The sequence below is a fragment of the Sphaeramia orbicularis genome, chromosome 15, assembly GCF_902148855.1.
Source record: "Sphaeramia orbicularis chromosome 15, fSphaOr1.1, whole genome shotgun sequence".
In the NCBI taxonomy this organism is placed as follows: Eukaryota; Metazoa; Chordata; class Actinopteri; order Kurtiformes; family Apogonidae; genus Sphaeramia; species Sphaeramia orbicularis.
The window spans coordinates 22833586-22845787 of record NC_043971.1 but is presented as its reverse complement, the minus strand read 5'-3'; the positions used below and the strand labels follow the sequence as shown (position 1 = coordinate 22845787).

The 12202-nt window shown below is 37.4% G+C and overlaps 1 protein-coding gene across 43 annotated transcripts in view; it reads right to left on the bottom strand.

Moving 5' to 3' along the window:
* Positions 1-12202, bottom strand: part of LOC115434544 (neurexin-1a) — a 283978-nt gene that overhangs the window by 115866 nt on the left and 155910 nt on the right. For 25 of the 43 annotated variants that reach the window (XM_030156540.1, XM_030156544.1, XM_030156546.1 and 22 more), the window contains 2 exons: positions 11039-11212; positions 7444-7563 (listed from right to left, as the gene is read on the bottom strand). In XM_030156540.1, coding sequence (XP_030012400.1) covers positions 7444-7563; positions 11039-11212 — 294 coding nt within the window. Of the gene's footprint in view, positions 1-7443; positions 7564-9749; positions 9777-11038; positions 11213-12202 lie in introns of all 43 variants that reach the window. The other 18 variants (XM_030156529.1, XM_030156535.1, XM_030156541.1 and 15 more) reach the window with 1 other exon arrangement.

Genomic DNA, 12202 nt, shown 5'->3' with positions numbered 1-12202 from the left:
AGCTTAAATATGCACATACAAATATTTTTTAAAATAGCCAGAATAATAGCTGAATTAAGTTGTCTCTATGCTTTTTCTGTTAACATAAATAAAACATAACAGGCTATCATATTGGATTTGTAAAGGCTGATGTATTTAAAAATTCCAATTAAAGATTTAGATTTAGTAGCACATTTCTGACTACACGTCCTCTGTACACACAGAAAGAAGTTGTTCTATACTTACTGATGAGAAATATTTCTGTTTCCCTGGGATTTTTTTCATTCTCACTGTGAGTTGTGATTACCATGTCCATCTGTACCACACTTTACAAAACCATTTGCATGCAAATTATTTTTGCAATTTACAAAAATATTTCTTTTTCTTTAATTAGATAACTTCTGTCTGTAAAATAATTCATGAAAAGAAAAGAAAGGCAAACTTTTAATTTTCTTTTGCATTTTATAATAGTGCAGGAAACCAACTTATTTATTTATTTATTTATTTTCTAGACTTGTTCTAGACTTGTGCCAAACTCCTCCCTGGTGTCATGTTCAATAACCTAAGTTTACAAGAGGGGAATAATCAGAGTGTTACGGTGCAGCCCAGCCGTGCAGTTTAGCAGATATTCTGTCTTCAAGTCAACACTTTAATTAGTATTGTGTGGAGGAGAAACAACAGCGTCTTATTTCCTGTCAACAAACCCCTCTGGGCTACCAATTAATAAAGAACACCTCAAAGATTACACTACACTGTAATGAGCCCTGTATGAGACTCACAGATGTGATTCTGATTACAGCAAAAATTAGAATGAAGACAACTAAATATCTGCAATGGTTGTGCTCCATCCATCTCTCATCTGGCTACATACTGTTCATCGGCACAAAAATAATGCTCTGAATGCACAAGAAGTGTTTAGTGCACTTTGTGTCGTCGGGGCCGCACCGTAAGAGCAGCGTGGATTTATGAAACATATGTCACACACCACTGCCTTTCCATACTAATGCCACTGTGCCAGCATGATGCTACAACACATAATAAGCAGATGTCATGTGCCCTCACAGCTGTATGCTGTGTTTGACCATCAGTCAAGTGAACTGTTCACTCGCTGTGTGAAATCAAATTTATGACATTTCAGTATGCTGCCATGCTAGCTAAAAGATGTTAGTGATTCTACACCACTTCCTGCAGCGATCCAACTGCTTGAGCAAAGTTACAGACATGTTACACCATCCACAGTGAAAGGAAAGGAGACCTGGTTTCCATGCCAACAGCCTTTTACCCACTTATGGCAACCACTTCCTGGCACAGAAACCCATTTAAATTCAGCCACTCAATCAACATGAGGAAACCATTTAAAAAATAATTAGGCTAGGTAGTTGGCCAGTGATAGAAAGTTGAGAAAAGATAGAAGTGAAAACAAATGAGATACAAAAAGGGGGCAAAATAATAAGCCTCCTTTAACAGCTGAGCTGCAACAGTCTACAATTCGAGAAGAAAAGTTTAAGACAGTATCCATCTGGAAGTGCTATTAACAGCCATGGAACCTGTGGTCAATAAGTGGTGAAAATATACAGCTGCAGGCATTGAAACATACTGTTTTAGTTTGACAGCAGATTTAGGCATAGAATTATACTTTTACAGGTAAGGGGCTTGAGCTGCATTTAGGCTACGTTCAGACAGCAGGTCTTAATGCACAAATAGGATTTTTTTGTGAAATCTGATTTTTTGTGTGCTCATTCATACTACAAATTAATTGTGACTTCTAAAAGTTTTTAGCACAAACTGAATGCACCCTGAAGTGACCCACATGCGCAAAAGAGGTCCTGACATAATATGTAACCACACAGCATGCACTGTGTTTACAGAAGTAAATATGGAGGCATCTCGTATTGCCGTGTGTGTGGAACTGATAAAGTTTCTCTACAACCGAAGTCAGCACCATTACAGTCAAATAATTTTAAGTAAAAAAGAGGAGAGCCAGGTTTTTTGCTATGGCCTTTTGTGGTGCAATGGCTGCTACGTCTGTAGAACAGAGTATTTGGATGCGGAGACGGAGTCAGGAGTGGTGGGATAGTGATGTTAGCGGCTTCACTGACACAGACTTCATTCATAATTTTCAAATGACAAGAAGAACGTTTAAATATATCTGTGACCACCTCTCTGTAACACTCTCACGACAAAACACTCATCTCCAGCGACCTATATCTGTTCAAGCATGTTGCAGTCGGGCTGTACTGGCATTTCAATGACGTAAAGGTTGGATAAATGGGACCTGGCTGTTCAGACTGACGTTGTGTTGCAAAATATCCGATATATTAAAGTGGCCTGGGTGGGATTTTAAAAAATCGGATTTGTGTCGTTCAAACTGTCTTTAAGAGGTCAGATACAGGTCAAATAGTGGCAAAAAATCGGATTTGGGCCACATTTGGCTGCAGTCTGAACATAGCCTAATACTGTACTTTACTGTGAATTAAACTATCACAGCAACTGTTCTTATAATGTACTGGTTCTATGTTCCACATGCTACTGCACAGATAAATGATCACATAAGAATACTATAGTTTGTTTGTTTTCCTCTAATAACAACAAAGGGTAATAGATGTAATATCTGAAAAGCCTTCAACTGCCTTGCAGCAGATCAGTTTAACGTTATACTGGATGTGTTAGAACTCTTGTAAGCATGTGAGCACATTTAGGCGAATGGCTAGTGAAGTGAATACACACAAGCACTTAAGACAGCTTCTCCCATATCTTGGGGCACAATGGCTGTTCAAAGCTAGGCCAAGCGTTCAATACCAATGAAGCCCAAATATTTGCAGACCCATAGATGTGTTCCACTGAGCTGTATTAAAACAGGGCCACATCCAGGGCACAGGGAACATTACTTCCATGTGACAGCAGGCTGTTTACTCCAGTGCTTCAGATCCTCTTGGCCTCACTACTGGACTACGTGTCCCGTTCTATTGATCGAAACCAAACTAAGTGGTCTAATCCTCGCGTGCCACAGCAGAGGCATAAGACAAAAAGTTCCTGCTGTACTGTGGGCCTGTGTGATTATCTGAGTGACCGATCTTTAAAAGCTCCATTACTAGCGCCCCATTTTATATGATAAATATCTAGGACTAAAAATGTCTTCTGTTTTATTGTATTGTTTTTTTCTCACTTCTAAAGCTGTCATAATATTCTCCTCAAAATGTGATTGAATACAGCATTCAGAATCAGATGTTTTGATTCTCTTCTGAGATTTTTGACATTTTGAGCTCTGTCTAATCTGTTATTTTAATATTCTTGATTTGTAACCAGAAACACATCAGACTGAGTTCCTTTGTGTTACACATTATCACATGAAGAAAAGACATAACAGGACAGAATCCTTCTACTTTCTCCTGTAGATGCTTAAGAAAAATCAGACCCCTGTCTAGATCACATAACCAGCCTGAGGCCCAGACAGACTATTCTCAAGGTACAAAGAGACAAGAATGAGCACTGACTCAGACACATTAGAAATCAAGTGAGTCGGGCGCTTCTTTGCCCCTTGGGCAGAGACAATGGACACTATACCCATACACAACCTCCATTGTTGATACAATATTGACATGGCACTAATAGCTCTGACTAGAAGACTGGTTAGAGGAGCAACCACGCGAGACTGAAATTGCGTGAAGATCAGACATACACCTAGAAGTAGCCGGTCCATGACCCAGTTTAGCTCAACGGCAAACACCATTCTGTTTGTCTGTGTGCATTACATTCAAATGAAAGAATACTACAGGCTCCAAACTCCCGCTGCATGTCTAGACTGGAATCTAAGTCCCACACGCAAGCCAGCTTCTGAATGAAAAGTAGACCACCTTCTCAAACCCCAGTGGAAATTACAGTGGAGAGCAAAATATATTATAGATATTAATCTACACTAAGCTCAGGAAAAGGCATTGGCGATGTTCTTCATTTGGCTTATTACCAGCATCGTTCATACTTGCAGAAAGGACATTACTAAACATAGATTCATGCATTCTGTGTCTCCTGAATGGGTACTAACTAATATTATGTGCTCTACTTGTCATTTTATTTCTGCTGGCATCAAAACAGCTTCTATTTATGAGACTAACTAACACTTAACACCACTGACGACAGTCATAAATCATTACACATGCATGACGATCTAAGAAAAATCAATTACAAGGACTTCTATGTACCCGGTGTGGATAATTGGTTCTATAAATACAATTTGAAGACACAGTGTCCACAGTTCATTCAAAAAGAGTACCAGCACATCACTGGGATGAAGGGTTTGGAAGATGATGAAAGCAGATTTGAACACTGTTTTTATATCTATGTCATCATCTCACCAATCATTCTGAAGTGAAAGGTGCAGTGCTTTTCTGAGAAGTTGAGATACTTTTATCATTTCATACTGAAAGTACAGCCAAAAAGATGGTGGATTGTTCTGAAAAATGAAACCCAGTGGAAGGATAAGTGGCTATGACGATTCAACCCACTTTCCTTTTTGAAGACCTTGGAGGAAAGGCAGAAGAATTTCCAAAAAGCTTGGAAAAAACATACTCATAGACTGTCATGGAAACTACAAAAACAAGAACCATGATTACAGTGAGCAACGTAACTCTAAGGTGACTTACATCTTCATTTATGTATCCTTATATCATCTCATCTCGCAACACATAGTTTTCAAAGACAATCAATTTATATCATTCTGTTGTAAAGTTGGCCATTTTAATGCAGCTGTCCTTAGAAATTAACTTGCTTTTGGGGCCTGCCCCCAGTGGACATTCAAGTTACTGCAGATTTTGAGGCTGAATTGGCCTCAGTTTTAAGTCCTGGAGATAATGTATTGATTTTAATTGAACAAACACATTAACACATTATTGCTGGAAAGTGATGCATTACAGCAGAGAACATGTTTTATTATGTTTTTTTATCTCTCACAATGTATGAACAACAAATTTAATATATATGAAGATATATTAGCTTGTAGCTAAAAACAAAAAGCAGATGATACACGTCGTGGGGAACTCCAGTGATTTCAATGAATTGGCCTGCATATTGAAAAAAATATATATTTATTTAGTATACACTAAATAAATATTACATCTATTTATTCTAACTACAAGTTCCTGTCACATACTGATTTCTGCGGCTATTGTCTGTTCAGATTACACTGTAGTTGAAGCCTGATTATAATCTAATTATAACCAGCAGAAGAAAGGAAATGCTGATTTACATAAAATTGCATACAAGAATCAATAGAGTATTCTGCTCAGAATGGTTGACATTTTGAATTTACATACACTGAACCCTGTGACGGTATTGTGCTATCCAACATAATATTAGTTCCCTCATGATTTGTGACTGACAGCTGTACGGTGTGTGCTGGCTATAAATGTTGTGGGGCCAGAGGCTGTGAAATGGAGTTTTCCTCCTTGCGAAGAGGCAAGATGCCAGCTCTACCCACTAGAGAAATATCAGAAAATGCAGTGAGCTCCCATGTAAGTTGCTTTCTCAGAGACCCACTGCTCTGTTGTAAATTGTGCCTGCGTTTCAGCTTATGCAAATATACTGTATCTGGTAAAAAGTGATATTTTCCTCAGAGATGTTTTCCTCGTTCTTTTACCGACCCCCGTCTTCTATCCCCATGACAATCCATCAGCACAGATAAAACCCAACCATCTCCAGCTTCATTTTTCCTTCTCATAGAATTTACTTGGCAGAGACAGGCTGCCTTGCATCACTTTTTTGAGAACTAGTTCAGCTCGTCCATAGAAAAAGAGATTACTTAGAAAGTATATGTCTATGGTTACATGTTGCATTCCGTGGACCTGTACACTGATCTCTCCTATTGTTTGGTCATTCTAGCAGAAATAATCAGACTAGTTACACTAACTTGACCCGGCAGGTACAGCCCTTTTACTCATATCTAATGTATGCATACATGTTCTGTGAGCTACTCTTTTCCCACCGCTGTAAAAGAGCTCCTTGGGCCTGCATTGAATGAATATGTATGACGGGAAGAAAAAAAAAAAAAAAAAAACTTCCAAACTGCATTTCTTCCGTTATCGTACAAGGAAGGTTCATGAGGAGTTCGCTATCAAAAATATCCCTCAACACCTCCAGCACAGCCCTACTCCCCTGTTGATCCAAACAGGGTCTGAGGAATGAAAGGAAGGAAGGGTAAGATGGGTAAAGGAGGGCTAGGATCAGGACAAGCTACACTCACATCTCGAGGACAGAAGAATCCTTTTAGTGTTATCATAGGCAGCAGATATGTTCAGGGTATAAGGCTGCACTGGAATCTATTAACACTTTCTGTTGATAACAAAAGATGGGGTCTTATCAAGCTGGTAGAAGTGACAAAGAATGCATTAACATTTATGATGCTCTCTCTTCTGCTTTTGTGTCATCTCCAGAGTGCCCACTCTGTTCTTTTTTCCTTAATGCAGTTATGCACTTTGCCCATTCACCACTTTTTGTGTGAACCACTGCAGAGGAAAATAATGACCAAAAAATCCCCCGTGCATGTTTTGCATAAGAAAGTAGTCCATTTTCTAAAGGTGGAAAAGACATTACAAAAGCTAAACAATAATGAGAACACAGTTACTCAAAACTAATGTCCATTTAACTGCCTCTAAGAGAGATTAATTTTACTGAACTTCTAAATGGCATCATGGGGCTAAAAGTAAGAAAAAAAACAATTCTGTATTTTAAAAGCAGAAAACAGAATGCTCAACAGCATGAATTCTAGTAAAAGTGAAAGAAACCATGGGTGCATCTTTTGTTTATTACCTCTTTTTATTATTTGCTTGTTCTTGTTGTTTTATTGAAAGAGCACAGTGTTCACCACTCCCTCTAGTGGTACTTCATCTAAACTGTTTAGCAAGATGTTAACTGTTCCACCTCACCTTACTCATTGCAGGCGATGTTCAAAGTACAGTTAGTCAAATAGAAGCTGGGTCAAGATTCAGTTTGACTGAAAGCGTCATAATAGTAGCCATAAATTACAATACAGCACAGACAGACAGCCTATTTGAGCCTCATGTGGACACAAATATAGCTATATAAATATGCAGACAGGAGGAAGCAGTAATGAGCTGGGATCCAAATGCATTGTGAAAACAATGGATATAAATGGCCTTGCAACTGATAATAACTCCCACCTCATATTCAACACCAACATTTTTCTGGCCTCACTTAACAAACAGAGAAGCTACTATGAATTATGCATTTAAAATGCTGTGAGATGCCTAAAAGGCATGTCATTCTGTACAATTTGTTGGGACTTAAATGTAATACAAGGAGAATCGACAAAGCTTTTGAAGAGACACACAAAGGACTACAACACATGATGTTTGTTATGTAAGTGTCCTACTCAAAAAAAAAAAAAAAAAGAAACATACAATCCGCTTAGGCTTTCAGCGTTAAAAAAATAAATAAAGTGTGGGATCCTACCATCATTACACAGTGGTCCTCCGAATGTCGTCATGCTGCAATCACAGCTGAAGCCCTCCCATTGCTGAAGACACACACCCTGGTTGGCACACGAGTCCTCCTGGCATGTTGTGCTGGGGCCTGAGAGTTGAAACAAATCATAAATGGGTGAGCAGACTTTTGTAGCGTGAGGTGCTACAATAACAGCCTGAAGGTTAACTTAATAGTTAAAGACAAAATAGGGGAAAAAAAGGCCTCTGCAAGTAGAGTTAATCATAGAACAAACAGACATATGCGACTAACCAACACTACAACAGCGTACATTGTAATACATTTCTATTCCTTCTGCAAGCGCTGTTATAGATTTACCATTTTTATCAACAGTCTTTTTCTTTCCTTAAGGATATACATTTAAGGATATGAAGCATGTGCATAGGTTTAGATGATTTCAGCTGGAATAGTATATATTACATCTGTTCACATCTTGTTTAACATGTACACATACATTTGAATTACTACTATAGAATAGTTAAAGAACGGCTACACTGTTAAATAAAATGCATCTAATGTTTTCTGTCAAATGTCTATGAGAACCTGTGAAGGTGTTCTCTGTCACAAGTCTACAGTGCATTTATTCTTAACACACAATCAAAAAGGTGTGTTAAATTCAGCTATAAAATAAAGCACCAGACAATATCCAGGGTATTTTTAAAAGGTGCTGTGCAATTGTACTTTGATATGTGTTTACTGGTGCATCTCTTATCAGTCTATATGTGGTGTCAATATGCCATCTACTGTAGTGGTCTGTGTGACAGAGACAGCAGATACAGTAATGTGTTATGTGAGGCACGCTAAAGTAACATGTTAGAGGAATGGATGAGTATTTTTAAGGTTTAATTATTTTCTGTACATTCAGTTTCTGAGAAAAAGTAATTATTCAGTTCTTTTAATTTAGGGTAATTAGTAATCACAGGGCTGGCCATGATACTTCCTATCAAAATGCAGTATGTTTCAATATCCAGATCTCTGAAGTACATTTATGGCACAGACATGATAGAATCTGAATAATGACATACACAGTACTCCACATGCATTTCTCCCCTTTAAAACCATAATTACACATTTGGAGAGCAACAAATGGTATGGTTTTATCATTATAGTGAGTCAGTGTGCATTTATCCTACTTATGGGTTTCAAAATGATTCGTCAAGCATCATTACTGTCTCCTCCTTATATGCTCTTTTTTAAAATTAATTATTTAATTAAAGTGTAGCCACAGTAGCTGCTATGCACCACAGAGTAGCTATGGTAACTGGTTAGTAATTTTACTGTTTGCTGTAGCCCACTCAAGGCTGGAAATGCAAAATGCAATGCAGTGTATATTCTACCACTTGAAAAATAAATGTATTGAACAACCTATTCAGAAGTAAAACATGACTACAAATGAGTGTCTATTACATCAGGATATATATACTGTATATATCATTCATATTGCTTACTACAAATACATAATGTAGTAATCGCATAACTGTTTGTCATTAATTTTATATATTCTGATTTAACGTGTTCACATAAACAATGGAGCATCAGATGTGTAATGACACGGTCATACATGATACACATGGTTTTCTCATATGCGGTACAAAAAATAAAAGGGAATAATTAAACCTTTTTAACATCTATAATACAGGCCTAATAGTCTTCATTTGTCAAACCGCGTGTGAATTAATTTTAATTACTGGTCAGGGCTGATGTTAGTGTTTGAAGTGTTTGCTAACTGTTGAACCTTAAAAGGATTAAGTGTGCTACTTACACTGATTACTGAAAACTAAATCAAGAATATAACATTTGTAAACAGCAGATTTAAAACAACAGTAATTAGTTTAATGGAAAACATAGAAATGACTGAACTTTGGTTAAAATTTGGACTTCTAAGTAAGTAATTCATGCAGGGGAGTAAAATATTACAACTATCGACTCATGCAAAAGTAATATACATTACACATATTAACAAAAGAATGAAAAGAAAACATAACTGCATGGAAACGCATAGTTATGTTCAATTAAAGCAACATATAATGTGTGAGTGAGACTCAAAACACAAGCCCCATAGACTCCGATGCAAGGAAGTAATTATCCTTGTACTCCTATGAGACTGAAGCCCATTCCATATGGCGGTTTAGTGAACCACAAACTATAGGTAGTCTTGTTCAGGGAAATGTGGAACGTGTGGACGCAGAGACTGTGGAGAGGTGGGGGCAGAAGCATTGCAGATGCAAAGAGGGGAGGGGTATCAGACTCTGTATCAAACAGACAGAGCTATCTACCTTGTAAGTCAGCTTTCATCAATGCAACTTTTGTCAGCAAAATAATAGGAAAGGAAAAGGCAGAGTATACCAGCTGTTAGTAAAGCAGCGAGACGTCAGAGATGGAGTAACAGACACACAGACTGTTGGGGGAAGGAGAGATAGAGCAAGGACCGAAGCTGATATTTGTCCTAACAAAGAGCCAGAGGGGGAATGTTGTATAACGGATGCTGTTTAACTGTTAACAGCAACTACCCTCAAAATTGGCTCAATATAAAGTAAAAGCATGCAGCTGTAGAGTCATAATTGTAAGGAGAATATGTTTTATCTGATATGTTCAATAAAATTCTAACATCATATTTCTTATTTCCATTGCCTGTCCTATCACACATATTCTAAAAAGGTTGCAGTTTTATTCGACCGCTATCAGAAACTAAACGCTACTTACTGACTCCATCACCGCAGTGCGATAAATACGTTATCAGAGAAACTATTTTCCATTGAAACTGACAATTGTTTCTGTGTGGCACCAAATGAAAAAAAAAAGCAAAATTGACCAACCCGCTATGTATTTGGAAATTGATAACATCTGTAACGCTGGAAGTTGAACAGATCAGAAGTTGTGCACTCAATATACAAGAGTGGATGAATTGTGAAATTATACTAAGTGAGTGACGTTGAAAAATAAATCAAATATTGTCTCTGGATGTGGTGCGCACATTAGACTGGGCAAATGATATTCATGCATGCAACAAAGGCTTCATACATAATTCAAAAGGATTGCTTCTGGCAAACTCTCAGATCCAGCAAGCATGCATAGAGCAAAACAGAATGGGGATAAAATGGGAAATAACACTGGCAGTACAAATATGGCAGAGAGAATAATCAGATTATGGCCAAGTGAAACAGAAATGATTGCCTGTGGAGGAGTGTCAGAGCTTGATGCTTTCTAACAGAATACTAACATACTTTATGGATGTTAAATAATTATGCCACAGGTTGGCAGTATGAATGCCTCAGTGGGTGTGCTTCACAGTGGGTGTCTGTCTGTCTGTGTTGGACAATCCCAAGACTGAGCAACAGCGCAATAATGACATATACTGGTGACAAAACAGTCGCCTCAAAGGAACCTGTACATAAACTTTTTTTTTTTTTTGTTATATAATAAAAGGACATACTTTAACTAATATAATCGAAAATGAACCTTGTTTTATTTGGATTATTTGATAAACTACAAAAACAAACCAAAAAAACACATGATGCGATTATAAACACTAGTCAGAAAGTTGTTGGGCTGGGAGACTACTCACCTTCACATCCTCGCTCTATCTGTCCCACACAGTCCAGGGCATCTGACATCAGGTCTGGGAGCCTCCCATTCAGATCAACTGATGCCAGACAACCTTGGAAACCCTCCTTGGCATGTACAAGTTTGGGCAGATCCTTATACATCTCTTTAGCCACGCCACCGATATAAAGGTTACCTGTACATTAAGAGACAAATATGACAATACTGACCCCTAGTGGCACCAATGCATGGTACCACATTTATCATACAGTACATCACATGTTACAGCATTTTAAAGAGCATAGCATTTTAGGCAGCACTGTAATATAACCCAATATACTGTTTCTCCAGGAAGAAGTTTTGTTTTGTTTTGTTTTTTTTTTGAGTTGCAAAGTGCATGAGCTGTAAAATATTTTCCAACTCAGCTTTGGCCTGTGTTTGCTGGAATATGCCACTCTACTCTTACTGGAAGTATACTGTCAAGCTAAATCCAAATACAATCTCCTGTTTAAGTGGGATTGACATTACTCCAATTGAAACCATCACTATGAATTAGGTCAAGTAAATTGGTTGAAAAGTTTTAGAATTGTAATTATTTCATTGGTGTCATATGCTTAATTGTTACAATTATGAAAGGGCATTGGAAAATAATTTTTGCCACAAAAAGTTCAAGAAGTGGCACAGAATGATGATTTATGTTGTAAGACTCCAGTATTCTTTTATATTTCAAAACTAACAAGAAATATGCCAATTAGGGCCACATGTATAGGGTTTAATGAAGAAACTTAACAAGAAATGTCCCACTACTTTTATAATAATTATAATAATAATAATAAGAAGAAGAAGAAGAAGAAGAAACTGCATTCATAAAGCACTTTTCAGTCAGCAGAATCTCAAACTTTTACTACGGAGCACTATTCTGATATTATTGCTTCCATGGATGGTGTTTTCTTTAGACTTCTAGCTCAGTATTTTAACTCTCGGCCACTGGACAGACAGCGACAGAAGACCATACTCAAAAACACATCAGTGGAAATAACAGGCCAAAGTAAAGTGCTGCTTTTAACTCTACCTCATATTGATCCTGCTGGTGTGACCTTTCAGTGAAAAAATAAGTAAATAAATAAATAAAAGTTTCTCTAATATTTTAGCATAGTGCTACAGAAATGCAATAAAATATAAAAAT